The sequence below is a fragment of the Trachypithecus francoisi genome, unplaced genomic scaffold (assembly GCF_009764315.1).
Source record: "Trachypithecus francoisi isolate TF-2019V2 unplaced genomic scaffold, Tfra_2.0 Lachesis_group4, whole genome shotgun sequence".
Taxonomy (NCBI): Eukaryota; Metazoa; Chordata; class Mammalia; order Primates; family Cercopithecidae; genus Trachypithecus; species Trachypithecus francoisi.
In genome coordinates this window covers 141458944-141475612 of record NW_022681469.1, presented here as the reverse complement: position 1 = coordinate 141475612, position 16669 = coordinate 141458944, and the positions used below count along the sequence as shown (strand labels likewise).

Sequence of the window (16669 nt, the reverse complement as noted above, 5' to 3'; positions counted from 1 at the left end):
TGGGTCTTCTTAGAGTCAAGACTTCATTCAGAACGTTAAGTTTGTATCTGATCATCTGAGTTGGGCATTTCTGTATGAAGCTTAAATTATGACTGCCTTGAGCTTCTTTCCTTTAAAAATCTTATTTCTAAAACACATTGAGAGCTGCAAATGTCTGCTGTCCATTAGATTAACCCAGGTTCCAAGTCATGGAACCAGGACAGCAGATATGTCACCAGAAGAGTGAGGCTGTCACAGTCACCAATCCTCAGTTGGTGTCGTCTTTACCTGGAGGATTGGCTGCAGATGTTTAGAATCAGTGCAGAATAAGCACTGCAGCAAGATAGTAGAACTATTGCAATCTCTGATGACCTTCCAGCAATTTAGTGGGTTTTCTTTCCTAAACTGAACTTCATCTGTTTTCCTAATTCACTTAGAGTCCTAGACTCCTGGATATGCAATGTTCTTTGAAATGATCATGTCCAATTTCCCCATTATAAAGATTCAGGAAGCCGAAACTCAGAAATATTAGCAGTCAGACAGCTCACAAAGATAGGAATAAACTTTTAATTATCTCCAGCTTAATCCCTTTTTTTGATACTAAGGCCATTATACCTTTGTTCCAATCTCTAAAACAATTTCTATTTGTGATTTAAGCCTCGCTTCTTAATTGTTTCTTGTTGAAGCAGAGGAATATAATACAATCCTGAAAAGAAAGACTTATTTCTTTTTAGTAGACTTCTAACAGATTTCCCAGAAATGTTGTGATTGCATTTTTTAGCATATGATAGGTATACTTTTTAAAATAAAGTCATATATGTTCTTTAAGTTTTAAAAATGTAAAATAAAAGGAAAGGAAAATTGAATTACTCATAGATCTGTTGCCCCTATGCAGCCCCTGAATGTTGGAAGGAAGGGTAGACAGCAGGTACAGTGTTCTCTGGCCCAAAGACCACTCCTGATGTCAACCAGATCCAATCCTGTACTGCCTTTTGTCTTGCACTTGGGATCATGCTGCATGTACAATTCTTTTCTCTTCTCTTAGCATAATAAGTTGGTTTTTAAAACATAATGCAGATCTCATTTTTTCATGGCTACACAATGGTCCATCACATAATTCACCTCCTTATGGATGTTCATTTAGCATGTTTCTAATTTTTAATACCACAGACAATGCTTAGAGGACCATCTTTCTGCATTATTTCTTTTTCTGAATTCTGGAGTGTTGCCTTAGGAAAAATTCCCACATGTGGGCCTCAGACTTTTGTTCTGTGTTATCAAGTCCCTTTCTCAGAGTAGCCTAGCAGTGGACAGAGCTCTGTTTCATGGGTCTGGTGGATGCCTTCCTGGTAACTCTCACTGGGCACTGAATCTTCACCTCTGGCCAAGAGCACTTGTCAAGTGGCATTGGATGGTCTTGGGCCAGGTGCAGTTGGACAATCACAGGCAGGCACAGGCATGCCTGTTCTCTGCTGGAGAGAGGCTTTGGGGCACTTGGTGTCAGTTGGCTGCTGTGTGCTCCATAGAACAGGCTCCCTAGGGGCAGCACTTTCTTCTCTGCTTTGAGGAATGATGACATAGCTCCTGCATTTGGAGAGAGAGATTCCCCAAACAGCAGATTCCTACCAAACTCTCGCCAGCAAGACTACTTACTTCTCATCAGAAAGCCATCTGTGACTCCTTCAAGAGAGCATGGGTCTGGGTTGTGGCAGCTGTGGTTCTGTGTGAACTGATTGAGACTGTGCCAATTTTGTGGAATTTTCCTAGTAGTTAGGTCAAAATTTCCCCTTTTTTCTCTCTTTCGTAACTGCATGATCAACATGACAGTAATGCTAATAAAATCAAAGGCAGACTGTCCCTTTCATGAATTCTGTTTTTGAATTCTCCAGGCTCTCTCGCAGCTCCTATCTGTATGCACACATGCTTTTCATTTTCCCGTTCTAATCATAGCAGACGTAGTTTTTATTCTGCTCTCCCCGCTGATTGCTGATGACGTCTTTCCATGCCGCCGTGTGATTTTCCTGGTTACTGCTTGCTGGTTGCTTGGTATTCCACCAAGGGGGCTAATTTTACCCCTCTCTCATTTCTGATGTGTTTCTGGTTTTTCCCACTATAATGAATATGTGGCACAAATGTCTTTCCCTGCAGGTTAACTATCTCATGTGATTATAGAATATTTCCTTTCTCAATCTCCTCAGGAGCGGGACCTCTGGGTTACTTCTAGGCATATCAGATCCACCTGATAAATATCGCCAAGTATACTTGTCTGTTCTCGTGATGCTAATACAGACACATCCGAGACTGGGTAATTTATAAACAAAAAGAGGTTTAATGGACTACAGTTTCACTTGACTGAGGAGGCCTCATGATCATGGTAGAAGGTGAAGGAAGAGCAAAGGCACATCTTACATGGTGGCAGGCAAGAGAGTACGTGCAGGGGAGCTGCCCTTTATAAAACCATCAGATCTCATGAGACTTACTCACTCTCATGAGAACAGCATGGGAAAAAGCCGCCCCATGATTCAATTACCTCACACCAAGTTGCTCCCACCACATTTGGGTATTATGAGAGCTACAATTCAAGATGAGATTTGGGTGGGGACACAGCCAAACCATATCACTAAGTGATCATCAAAAATAGTGAGCTCAATTCCTCAGAGTGTCTCCAGCTATAAACACTGTGGCCTTTGCTGTGGAGAGAAAGGATGGTCCAGCAACTCATAAGTCACCCTGCACTGTGACACCCAGGGACATCCTAGCCTATCTGTGGTCTTGTGTGTCAGTGCCCCCTGCAGCACACCTGTCAAACCACTTGCCAGCGCACCTTCCAGTGCACCTGCCAACATATCTGCCAGAACATCTTCCAACATACCTGCCAGCACATCTGTCTGTGCACCTGTCAAACACCTGTCAAACCACCTGCCAATAGGCATGACCCTTGCTGGTTCTGAAAATTCAGACTTAAAGGCAAAGAGAAGAAGGAGCTACTCCCCAGGGCTGCCTCCCCCAGGAGGACATGGCCGAGGGAGACAGCACCACCCAGCGCATATTGTGCATCTGAGTGCTGAGACGTGTTGCTGTAGACTATGGGGAAGCACTCTTTTTCTGTTAAGTGAAACTTTAGAGGCCTTTAACCGTGGAATTAAGAGACCCACATGGTCACTTACAGGGACTCGTATATAGCAGATGATAGGGGGCGAGTGAGTGAGGGTAGTTCTGTTCCTCAGGAGGAAGCCTACTCAGCCTTTGGGCAGGAGAGGCCCTGGTTTCCTTCAATGAATGAGCTTCAGGCTGAGCCTGGATGTCTTGGAACACCTCAATTTCACCCATGCCCTGAAGTCACACGTGCACTTGAACTGCAGGGTCACAGGCTAGAAGGGAGAGAAGAGTTGTTATGGAGCCCAGTTGTTTTTCTTCTCGCAAGAGGAGATGGTCAGGGACAAGATCCACAGTCCTCCCTTGGCAGCATGGGGAGCCAGGACACAGGCAAGGCCGGGCCACTTTTGGCTCTTTCCAGCCTGTTCTGTGAGCTCACTGCAAGCCATTCCTTCTCTCGGCAACCAGGATTCCAGGACACATGCTTCTCTCACAGATGTTTCTCAGGGGCCTCTGGGCTCCTTACCTATAACAGTAGTCGGGTTTCGTGCTAATGTAACTGTTGTCCATACCCACCCTGAGACCAGAGAAGGTGCCTTGGGCTCCACCTGTGACACGAGGGTTTAATACTGCTGCAAGGCAAATAGAACGCTCCCTCTGGCTGGTGGGAAGGCAAAGCCACACCAGGCGGGTCTGCTTTGCTCTAGGAACTCAGTTATTGTCTGCCTTGACATGGGGGCAAGTGCATCCTTGGAGCACTCACTTTTCATGTTATCAGAATTAGGCGCAAAGGCCATCTGCCCTACATGCACCCAGCACAGGTCACATGCGCAAGTCGTTCATAAATCCACAGTCTGCACATCAGCAACTGCCTGTGTGTTAACAGGACACACCTGTCCCAATAGTTGCAACTAACATGTGTCTCCCTTGGTGTCTTCCAGCCTGCAACGTGTGGTACTTGAACTCCGTGGAGATGGAGTCCCTCACCGGCCACCAAGCGATCCAGAAGGCCCTGAGCATCACCCTGGTCCAGGAGCCACCCCCTGTGTCCACGGTTGTGCACTTCAAGGTGTCAGCCCAGGGCATCACCCTGACAGACAATCAGAGGAAGTGAGTGCCTAGAGGGAGGCAGGAGCCGTCCAGCAGGGGCGGGGCTGTCACCTTCCTCTTGCTCTTCCCTAGTGCGAGTAGTCATCCAGGTAAATCCTTAGCCGTGCTTGAGGTCATGAGTCACCCAGGACCTGTCTAGGCATTTTTCTCTCATTAAATAGATCCTGGGAACCACATAGAAACTATTAGCATTTGTTCTGAAGGTTATTTTTCTTAGAAATCAGTAAAATAAAATAATAAAAAGACATTTGGCGTTTTAAAATTACACACATACACACATAATTGCAAATGTAAAAAATCGTTTAACTCAGTTTTTTGAAAACACTCTATACGATCAGAATCCATCGATCTTGGAACCTATTGTTTTAACAGAGGGTCATTTCCTTTCAGGTGAGAGTATGACCTTGATATGTACTATTTCCGTTGGCCAATTGCAAATGACTTAGGCCAGAGCTGTTACTGAGCCAGTTACACTGGAGCCGATGTTCTCAATGTGGACCTTTACTGAATGCCCAGCACAAGCATGGAACAGAGCAGCCACAGGGCTGTTCCTCTCTCCCTCCCTCCAGAATGCCATCCCTGAGTGGAACCTGTGGCCTAAGAACAGAGCAGTCCAGATGCACTTGTTCTGTGTTGTGTGGTTGAGGAGGCACGTTGGCATCAACTGTGGCAGCAGCGTGATGGCAGGAGCCATCACAGCCGAGAGGCTGGCAGGGGACACTCAGACTAGCCTGGCTTCTTTCTCAGGATGCTCCCCCGGAAGGCCCCCATGCCTCTCTGTGGTGTCCATGTCCTTAGACGCAGGACATTTTCATCATCTGCCCAAAACACCTGGGAGGTTGAAGGCAGGATCTTCCCCTCCGTAGCTTCAGGAATAAATGAGTTTAGGCAGGTTTTGCTCATCACCCTTCACCTGCTGGAAAAAATGAGCACAAAGCAGAGCATGGGTTTTACTGGTCAGACCCGTTCAGTGCCCCTGACACTGACCAGTAGGTAACCCTGGGCAAGTTCCCAATTCTTGATGCTGTCATATTTCAATCTTGTACCAAAATACCTATTTCAAGGTTTAGTGTCTCAAATGAAAAGGGCACTCAGCAAGTGCCCTGTGTGGCACACACAGGGACAGGGTCAGGTGCGTGGCTCAGCCCCACTGTGTTCTCAGGGTCAAGGTCACAGGCAAGGCTCAGCTGCACGGCTGTATGGTGGACTCACGGTCAGGTTCAGGGGGCATAGCTTTGCTGTTTTGTGGACTCAGGGTCAGAGTCAGGGTTGTGCCTTGGCTTTATGGTAGACTCAGGGTCAGGGGCATGGTTCATCTGCATGGTGGACTCAGCTTCAGGGGCATGACTCAGCTGCATGGCTCACCCAGGGTCCCAGTTGGGCATGGCTTAGCTGCATGGTGGAATCAGGGTCAGTGTCAGGCATAGCTCAGCTACATGGTAGACTCAGGGTCAGGGGCATGGCTCGGCTACATGACTCACTCAGGGTTCCCATTGGGTGTGGTTCAGCTGCCCGGTGGACTCAGAGTCAGTGTCAGGGGCATAGCTGAGCTACATGGTGGACTTAGGGTCCGGGATGTGGATCAGCTACCTGGAGGGCTCAGGGTCAGGCTCAGGGCATGGCCAGGCTGCTTGGTGAACTCAGGCTTACAGTCAGGAGTATGGCTAGACTGCCTAGTGGACTGAGGGTCAGCATCAGGGACATAGCTAGGCTGCATGGTGGACTCAGGGTCTGGAGGCATAGCTTGGCGACTTGGTAGACACAGGGTCAGGGTTGGGCTCCTTAAGGACCTTCAAAATGTTGACTGTTCCCTCCTTCCCACTGCCCTTGGAAGATCTGTTCTTTCTTCACAGGATCTGTTCTATGTGCCCTTGTCAGAGGTGTCTTTTTTCTGTGTCTCTTTAGTTTCCCTGTATTCTTTATACTGCCTGGAGATGGGTCATGTCCACATCAGTTCAGATCTTTCGTATTGTAAGAGATAAAGTTTGAGTTCAGACTGGCTAATTCTGGACAAAAGGGGTATCTTCTCACCAACAATGAGCCTTAAAAGGCACCTGTTTGAGAGGGGCTGTAGGTGGCTGCAGGGTCACCTTGAATTGAAGCACATCCAGGCTCTGCCTCTGCGCTTGCCTGTCTCCTGGCCTCTCTCTTCATCTCCAGATGAGCTTTACCCTGTGCCAGTGCAGAGTCATTCCCAGAAGGAGAAGGTTGACCCCAAAGCCAGCTAGACTGGCCTAGCCTGGACACAGCAGTGTTGAGATGGGCATCCTCTGGGGACCTTGTGGACTGGGTGGATAGCACTCTTGGAAGGAAGGGTTCGGCAGGTGAGCTGGAGGAGGTTGCCTCAGGTGGTCATGTTAGTGACTAAGGGCTGTCAGGTGAGCCGGGAAGGGGGTCTCTATGGGGGTCATATCAGTGACCATGTAGAGTCCTTCCCTAAGGAATGTTCCATGCACAGCACTTTACTGTTCACTCAGTGCTCTCAGACCTGTGACTGCATCTGATTTGTGTGTCTGTTCTGTGGAAGGAGTGGGCTGGTATCATGATCCACTTTTCACAGGTGAGGAAACTAAGGCTTAGAGGCTGGAGGCTATTAGTGGTTTCCCCACGATCTTGCAACCAGCAGTGTCTGGCAGGACCAGAGGTGCTTCCTTGTGTCCATCTTACACCCCACCAGCTTTTCCAGTTCGTTGGGGCTTTTTTTTTTTTTTTTGAGGTGGAATCTCACTCTGTCACCCAAGCTGGAGAGCAGTAGAGCGGTCTCAGCCCATTGCAACCTCTGCCTCCCAGGTTCAAGCAATTCCCCTGTTTCTGCCTCCCAAGTAGCTGAAATTACAGGCACATGTCACCATGCCCAGCTAATTTTTGTATTTTTAGTAGAGACGGGGTTTCACCGTGCTGGCCAGGCTGGTCTCGAACTTCTAACCTCAGGTGATCCACTCGCTTTGACCTCCCCAGGTGTTGGGATTACAAGCGTGAGCCACTGCGCCCGGCCTGGTAGGGCTTCTTGACCCGATTCCTGCCTTCCACACGGCTGACAGTTTCAGCCTGTGTGGTGCTTCCATCTACTGGTAACAACTGTTCTGCCCAACTTCATGGCATCTGTTGACTTTGAGTGAGCACACACTTTCTTCTCTCCAAGTGATGAGTAAAAGTATAAAACGTTTTCTGCTGGAAGAATCTTCATGTATGGGAGAGCCTGCCCAGTGCATCCCCCATCACCCAAAAGCCCTAGTAACAGGAGCCATCCTCTCTCCCCTGCGTCCCAACAGGCTCTTCTTCCGGAGGCATTACCCCGTGAACAGTGTGATTTTCTGTGCCTTGGATCCACAAGACAGGAAGTAAGAAATTTGCATTTTTATTGAGCAAGGAGTATACTCAATTCTATCTTTTACTTTAAAACATTAACCTGACTCTCTTTTTCTCTTTAATTTGCAAGGTGGATCAAAGATGGCCCTTCCTCAAAGTAAGTTGCTGGGAGGGATTTCTTTACATGCTCTCCTTGTCTACAGTTATACTCTAAAGTTGAATTCCAGATTTTCATAGGGGGTGCCTTATAAGAAAATGACTACACCATGCCAATTTCTTTTAAAAAAGAAGGAAGTAAAAGTGTTGTCATTATGGACAAGGATCTGGATGCTATTAACTTTTCTGCCGGCTGTTGGCTGAATGTGCAGTATTTACATGTGTCGTATAACACTGTAGCATAGATACAGGGAGACGGATGGCACAGCCTTTTTGGCCATTTGGGAATGCATGGGCTCAGCAGTGCTGAGGTCTGCACAGCTAGAAGGAATTGCTCCCTGTGTGCAGGCGTGTGGATGAAGCGGGTGTTCCAAATTTACCAAATACAAGGGAGGAGGGCCTTCATCACACTGTTGCTCCACAGCCAGTCCAGGCAGCTGTTAGAGGTCCTTCTTTTTTCTTTTCTTTTTTATCTTTTTTTTTTTTTTTTGAGACAGAGTTTCGCTTTTGTTGCCCAGGCTGGAGTGCAGTGGCGTGATCTTGGCTCACTGCAACCTCTTCCTGGGTTCAAGCGATTCTCCCACCTCAGCCTCCTAAGTAGCTGGGATTACAGGCATCTCTGATGGCTAGAGGTAAAGTGCATGAACAGGTGGCCAGCAGGGCGCTGAGCATTTGGTAGATTTTTGATAGATGCCACTTAAAATTCCTCCTGACCGTGCCACTGGCAGCTGGAGGAAGTAGAAGCTTGGTATCTTGTGGGACACTGACCACTCTAACTGGACTTTCCTTTGGCAGAGTCTTTGGATTTGTGGCCCGGAAGCAGGGCAGTGCCACGGATAATGTGTGCCACCTGTTTGCAGAGCATGACCCTGAGCAGCCTGCCAGCGCCATCGTCAACTTCGTATCAAAGGTCATGATTGGCTCCCCAAAGAAGGTCTAAGAGCCCACCTCCCACCCTGGACCCACCGATGCCTCTTAAAGCCCTGGAGACAGCTATGGGGTGAGGGTGGGGCCCCCACTTTTTACCAGACTAGTAACCCTGACATTTCAGGCCCATGAGGGGAAAGAGGATCTTCCAGCTCTACAAAAATAAGAACAAACAACATCACCGTGAATTGACCTTTCCTGAAACTGACTTACCTGACACATCTCTGTAGCCATATGTTTTTTGGGTAGAAGAAGCTGGGCATGGGTGCACCCCACCCCCTAGGGTCCCCATGGGAAAGGGACATGCAAGGAAACAGCACAAAACACGAGGTGGTCCCCACATCCCTGGCACACCAGCATTCTGGGGGATGAGGAATCCCCAGCCCTTGAGGGAGAGGTGACAAGTGACTGCCATGCTTCACCCGTTGGCATGGGCGCTTCTGTCCAGCTGCACCCGAGGCCAGGAGTTTCCCTCACCTTGGTCTTCCCAAGATGGAGATGCTAATGAAACTGAGAAGGGGGCGTATGTTTGATGAAGGTTTGTGCAAGTCAAGCCCTTCTGGAGTACAGCGGGGCCTAAAACGAGGGGCCTTTGTGATGGGCTGTGAGGATGAGGGTGGTGGGAAGAAATGGCCACATTAGAGACCCCACCCCACCCCACCATGGTGAGTGCTCCGTGCCTCCTACTCACCTGTGGCGAGCTGGGCGAGCTGGGCTGGGGAGAGCCTGTGAGGACCCTGAGAGGAGAAATGAGAAGAAGGAACAAAGATATTTCTGTGTAATTTATATTTTACTTATGCCAAATTATTTATGATAATTTGCCATTGCTATACTGTACCCGTGTCGAATGCTGCAGCCTGCCAAGCTGTGATTTTGCGAGGCTTGTCCCCACGTAGGATGCATCACAGGCCCCTGGCCACTGAAAGTGTGTGCAGTGGACTGTGGGTCTCCCATGTGCAGTGCCGCCCAAAGGTGGCTTTGCCTCAAGCAGCCTACCCTGATGTTTTACTCATTGGAATGTTTTTCCGCAGTTGTGGATGACTTCCTTTCTGATGGAGAGTCCAGGAGGGATGGGAAACACCTGATTTTAAACTCAGCATCCCCCGCACGGGCTTTTCAATGATCTTCAGGCCGGACACTGCACGACCTGAAGTTCCCCTGCATTTATCAGCCTTCTTCGTGCTCCTCCTTGCCACCCTGGGGTTCTTGCTGGGGACCCTGTGTGGTTGTGGCATGTGTGAGCAGAACGGAGGATGAGGAGAAAGAGAAGAAACCCCGGTACTGATAAGCTATTTTTGAGTGCCACTGTTTGCCATCATCTAAGCCACTGAATCAAGTGTATTTCAGGCTTATTTCAACATTCCAGCCCTGGTTTTCTTGCTTGAACCTGTCCGTGGTCAAAGGTTTGGGGGGATTTGTGCCCCTGGAACATCCCCAGAGTGAGAGATGGGGCTGGGCCACATCGGAATAAGGCCTCAGCCCCGTCCTCTCACAGCGCAGGTGCTCTGCAGGCACGCTGACTGTCCTGATTGCGATCCAGCCAGAAATTCCCTCTGCTTTCAAAAGTCAAGTCCCCAGTCTTAGGCCACACTGGTGTCACAGGCTCCTGTCAGGGAGCTGGGGTTTGGAAGTGTGCTTTGTGAACTCTGCTTTAAAGTGAGGGGCCGAGGAAAACTTAGCAACAGGCAGAGCTGGAAGCAGCCAAATCACAGTGGATGTTGTGTGTGCGTGTGTACGTGCGTGTGTGTGTGTGCGTGTGTGAAAGCAGGTGGACCATTCCACTTTTTAGCTCCTATTGATGCACCAAACCAAGTGCCTCATTTCTGTGCCAAATGTTTGCCTTGGTCATTGTGGACCTCCTTCTCTAACGTGCGGTGGCATGACTGTCAGGAGGTGCTGGCATTTTCAGCAGATCCTCTTGTTGACCCCTATGTCTTTGGCAGAGGCTTCTAGCATCTCGGTTTTTCATCCACTGCAGGAATGTGGCCACGGGGAGCAGAGGTGTGTACTTTTCCCGAGAGGTCCTCATCCTGAGATGGTCCCTACCCATGTTTAACCCAAAGAGTGCAGGCCAGGTCCCTTATCCTTCTGATGAAGGATGAGAGAGCTCATTTAGAAATCAGAGCAAACGAGGGTCTCAGTATTGAGAAACAGCCTGCCAGGGAATCACAGAGATATTGGGGTGCCCGCGATGGCCCTGTGAAGCCATGCAAACGTGCTTTTTGAACTCATTGGCCAGGTGTGATTTTTACACAAGGTAAACGTGGTCAAGGGCATCAGGGAATTTGCTCCAAGCAGATAGCTCCTTCTGAGGAACCAAAGGCAGCAAGTTTCCACGATTTCCGAAGAGCTGGTATAGGAAGTTTATTTCTTCCTTTTGTGTTACATGTGCATTAAACAGAACATGCTGTGTGTCATCGCAGATTGTACTGTGGGCTCGGAAACCGTGAGAGAGCCCCCACCGTGGACACCGGCTCTAGGGCCACAGGAAAAGGAACACTTCCAGGCATTTTGCCTCCAGGGCTCCCGCTGGACAGGCGCATACTGCCCTGGGGAGCAAATGTGGAGAGTTCACGAACTCATGTGCCCAACGCATATTATAGCCAGGGTCCTACTAACTACTCAGTAAAAAAAACGTATTGTTGTATTCCTCCAGTGTTAAGCTATAGCCATGTTAAAAGTCACCGTGCATTTATCCTCAGCATCAAATACTTTGTAACGTCGTCTTCTCTGCCTTACTTGTTAGTGCATATTTTTACTTTTCTGATACTGTAAAGAATATATCCAGTATGTAAATGAATGTTCTATAAATCCTTTGTATAGTCATTTTCTCTGCTCTTTAAATATCATCTCTATTCAGAGTATAATAAAATTATGAACTTGGTAAGCCTCCGTGAGATGGTATTTGTGTGCCCTGAAGGACATTTGTGTGTGTTTGCACGTGTGTGTGCATGTGTGCACTTTTATGTATGTGTTTCTGCACACGTGTGCCTGTGCTTGCACAGATGTATCTCTGTGCACATGTGTCTGTGCATCTGCGTGTGTGCTCGTTCATGAATGTGTGTGTGTTTACAATCAGTGGATTCAGTTATAAAGTCACAAATGTTTTGCCTTCAAGAATATATTAAGATTTCTGCCCAGAGACCTTTGAAATGTTATATTCAAAGATTTTTGAAGATTAATCACAATGCAGTGTTGATAATGGGTCCTGACATGTTTTCGATGTCGCTGTGAATACCCCTACACACACACTGGCTGCAGGAACACACCCCTGAAGTGGGCCACCTCCTGAGGGACCTCCCAGTGTCTATTCAAGTGGGCACTAAAACTGAATATTGAAACTCTGGCGGATGCACTTACACATCAACACATTCTGGAGACAGCCAGTGTCACCCGCCTGTTCCCCCAGCCAAGGCTCCTCCCTCCCCACCTCAAGGGAGTCTGCCCTTTTCTACTGACTCTCTGCCCTCTTGGGCCTGTCCTCTCCCTCCTGAGTCAGGTGACGGGACACAGGACCTCATCTAACCTCGTTCCCTCAGATGCAAACCAGAAAAGAAGCAATGTTTTAGGCTCATTTGGTTATGGACAGATAAAGATTGCAGTTAGCTGCCATCCCCTGCCACCCTGTGCACAGTTTTCTGCCTGCATGATCAGCCTCCAGAGACTCTAGCTTTCCACTCTGAGGTGACACAGAGGAGATATTTCACCCAGCCATGTTGGGAGAGTGGACTTGAAATGGTCCCAGTGTTACTGCTTTGGAGCAGAAGAGAGGGTGGGTGGTTAAATCTTGTCCAACAAGAAGCTCCCAGGGAGTCTTGGAATCCAGTCGTTTCCCAGACCTTCGACCAATGTCACAAGGTGGAAAGGTGGATAGGGCATGGATTTCACTGTAGCTTAGGGAGTGCACTTTCCAAGAACACCATACTTGTTACAATTACTGGCTCCGTACGGTGTGCACCTGTCCCTAGGTTCCCGACCAGAGCCAGCCCTGGGGACTGTTGGAGAGACCCAGTGGCCACGAGACCTCAGCTGGACAGGCCCCCGCCACTTGCTGCAGGAGGAAGTTATGGGACCCCCATTCATCTCCCAGCAATCTGTTACCTAATGCGTACCTGGGCCTGGCCTTACCTACTGGGGTCGTCCTATTATGTGGTGGGCACCTTGGTCCACCCACTTTGGAGGTCATTGATATATTGTGTAATGAACACTTTGGATCTGCCCACTGGGGGACAGTAGGTCCGCAGCTCAGTTGTGCTTCTGTGTCTCATTTTGTCCCCAGGGAGACAGGTTGCCTGCCTGATGGCTTTGGGGATCACCCTTCACAGGCCAGGGACATTCGGGCTGGTCTCAGAGGATGAATTGGGGTTTTCCAGGTAGACTTAGGGCCTGGACAGGGAAGGGGTATTTTGTGAGGCAGGGATTGGTGAGATCTGGACACGTGGACAGCAGGGCTGTTGAACTGACAAGGTAAGTGGAAAAACCACAAGTGGCCCTTAAATTCCTGAGAAATCAGTTCACAGTGTGAAGCCTGGCCTGAGGCAACAGATCAAATAGCCGCGCGGTAGGGTCAGCCAGAGTCTATTACCAATCCAAATGACCAGGAAGAGGAAGCAGCAATAGGGACTCCACTGCAATAATTGATGTGGCCAAGGGAACCTCTCTGTCCCATCTCAGAGAGTCCAGGGTTGCGGGGCTGGGGAAACCAGAGCAGGATCCCCCTCAGCCCCACCTGGGAAACACACTCGATCTCCCACAGGCAGGGGACCCACCAGAAGGCCTTACAGCTGTGTGCTGGCAGCTTCCCTCTCCCACGAGAGACACCCCTTCTGTCCCTTAGGTAGCATCGGCAGAGACCCCAGAGGCACCTGATAAACCAAGCAGACCAAAATAACACTGGAAGGCTCTGATGATTAAACTGTCAGGGGGACCACAGGCCACAGATCAAGCCAGGACCTGCTCCCTAAACAGAATCAGGGCAATTACCTGCTAAAATTAAATATTTAAATAAGACCCAGAATTTCCTAATAGGTAAAATGGGATACAATAGAAAATCCCTTTCATACCAAGTACCAAGAAATGTCCAGCATGAATGAGAAAGACAACGAATGCCAACGTCAAGATGAACCAAGTGCTGGAGTTATCTGGCAAGGATTTTAAAACTGCCATCATGAAAATGCTTCAAGGGGTAAATAGAAATTCTGTTGAAGAAATGAAAAAATAGAAACCCACAGTAAAGAAATAGAAGTGATGAAGAAGAACCAAATAGAAAGTACAGGGCTAAAAGGTGTATAATAACAGAAATGAAAGAATCTTACTGGATGGGTTCAATAGTAGAGTGGAACTGGCAGGATAAAATCAATGACTGTGGCGACAATGTAATTCACTCAATCTGAAAAACAGAAACTAAAAACAAAACAAGACAAAAGAACACCCACAAGACAGTATAGGACAGTAACAAAAGATCCAACATTTGTATCACTGGTGTGCCCAAAGGAGAAGAGAGAGGCTAAAGAGTATTTAAAGATCAATGGGTAAAAATTTTCCAAATATGGCAAAAAGACATGTATAGATCAAGAAGCCAAGTGAACTCCAAACAGGATCAACAACCACAACCAAAATCCATGCCAAGAAATATTGTAATTAAACTTTGAAAACTAAAGACAACCTGTAGGCAGCCACAGAGAAATGATGGATTCTGAATAGGAATAGGAGCACACCAATTGGAATGACAGTGGATTTTTCCTATGAAACCATAAAGGTCAGAAGGAAGCGATGCAACGTTTTCCAAGGACAGAAAGAAAATAAAAATCAACCCTGCATTCTGTGTTCCGTGAAACTCTCCTTTAGAAATGAAGAGGAAATATATTGTCAGATGAAGGAAACGAAAAGGATTAGTTGCTAGCAAGCCTACATGTAAAGATTGACAAAAGAAGTTCAAACGCAGAGGAAATGGTAAAAGAAAGCACCTTGGAACATGGGAGCAAAGAAAGGAGAATGAAAAGAGCAGAGCATGAGTCATACAACAGACCCTTCTTCTCATAAGTCATCAGTCATATCTGATGATTGGAAAAGAGATTACACCACTGTCTGATACTCAAGACAATCATAGGAAAAAGTAAGAGATATGAAAGAGCCTATATGGAGGTGAGACTTCAACACAAGTAGTAAAAGTTTGATACAAATATACAGTGATAGGTAATGAATATTTTTGTAATAACCAGAGCAACCACTACAAAAACTATACAAAAAATACATGCAATAGCAATTAAAAAATCAAGATAGAATCTTAAAAGATGGGTCCTAGTAACCCACAGGAAGACAAGAAGATAGAAACAGAAAAACAAAGATGAAGCAAAACAAAATAATAATATGGTAGACTTTAGCCTTAATGTACTAATTACCTTAAAGGTAAATGGAGCAACTACATCAATTAAAAGACAGAGATTGGCAAAGCGGGGAGAAAATGACCCAATTACATGCTGCTAACAAGAAACTTCAAATTCAGTGACATAGGTAGGTTGAAAATAAGAGGATATAAAAACATAGTACATAAATTTTTTTAAAAGGAGGAGTCATTGTATTAATGTAATAAAGTCAGTTTATTTGCTCTACAGTTTTATTTGCTCTACAGTTAACAAAGTCAACTGTAGAGCAAATAAAATTACTAGAGTCAATGAGTGACATCATACGATGATAAAAGGATCAATCTCCCAGAAACCCATAAGGATCTCAAATGTGCACTCATCAAACAACAGAACCTTAATACAGAAGATCCTCACTTAAAATAATTGATAGGCTCTTGGAAATTGACTTTCAGTGAAATGGCCTACAGCAGATTCTGGAAATGTTTCTTTCTTCATAGTTCCATTTTAATGCTGATGAGAAAAAAAATGTTGCCTTATATGCCATTTTGTGTTAAGCCACAGTTCCAAGAATCTATGGACAGCATTAAGTGAGGACTTACTATACATTAAGTAAAAGCTGGTAGAGTCGAAAGCAGAAATGGACAAATCCATAATTATAGTTGGAGAATTTAACATTCTCCTCTCACTAACTGGTAGAACTATGCCATGGTTTTAGTATTTGTGTTCTTCCATGAAATCTATATGTTGAAACCTAATCCTAATGTGATGGTACTAAGAGGTGAGGCCTTTGGTAGGTGACTGAGTCATGGGGGTGGAGCATCGTGAATGGGATTAGTGCCCTTATTATAGAGGCCCAAGGGAGCTTGTTTGCCTCCTCCACAGTGTGAAGATACAGCTAGAAGGTACCATCTGTGAGGAATGGACCCTCGCCAGATACCAAATATGCTAGCACCTTAATCTTGGACTTCCCAACCTCCAGAACTGAAATTTGTTTTCATAAGCCACCCAGTTTATGATATTTTTGTTATAGCAGCTCAAATGCACTAAGACAGAAATTTGTACCCAGGAGTGGGGATATTGCATAATAAACATCTAAAAATGTGGAAGTGGCTTTGGAATTGGATAATGTGTAGAGGCTGGAAGGGTTTTGAGGTACATGCTAGAAAAAGCCTACATTGCTATTAACGGTAAACAGGATTCAGCTGGGGGCACAGAAGGAAAGGAGAGGCGTAGAGAAAGGCTCACTCTTGTTAGATAATACCTAAGTGGTCATGAGCATGATGTTAGTAGAAATATGGATGGTAAGGGCCATTCTGATGAGGTTTCAGATGGAAATGAGGAACACGTATTGGAAACTGAAGGAAACAAGTGGCAAAGAACTTGGCTGAATTGTGTCCATGCCCTAATGCTTTGAGGAAGGGAGAACTTGTGAGTGATGAAGCTGGATATTTAGCTGAGGAAATATCTAAGCAAGATGTTGAAGGAGTAGCATGGCTTCTCTTGACTACCTATAGTAAAATGTGAGAAGAGAAAATGATTTAAAGGCAAAATTTATAATGAAAAGAGAAGCAGAACTTAAAGATTTGGAACATTGTTAGTCTGGTAGTATGGCATTAATACAAAATGAGATAGCATGTTCACTAGTGAACATCAAGGGTGTGACCAAATGACTATTTGATAAGGATATTAGTATGGGTCAGTAGAAACCAGGCTACCCCTCAGACAGC

General features: G+C 46.6%; 1 protein-coding gene across 14 annotated transcripts in view; it reads left to right on the top strand.

Annotated features, from left to right (window-relative positions):
- The window catches only part of TNS3 (tensin 3), a 353662-nt gene extending 342198 nt beyond the window's left edge, over positions 1–11464 (top strand). For all 14 annotated transcript variants that reach the window (XM_033194200.1, XM_033194198.1, XM_033194194.1 and 11 more), the window contains 4 exons: positions 4017–4185; positions 7458–7526; positions 7625–7651; positions 8446–11464. In XM_033194200.1, coding sequence (XP_033050091.1) covers positions 4017–4185; positions 7458–7526; positions 7625–7651; positions 8446–8590 — 410 coding nt within the window. In that variant the 3' untranslated portion in view covers positions 8591–11464. The remainder of the gene's footprint in view (positions 1–4016; positions 4186–7457; positions 7527–7624; positions 7652–8445) is intronic.
- Positions 11465–16669: the final 5205 nt, after the last annotated feature.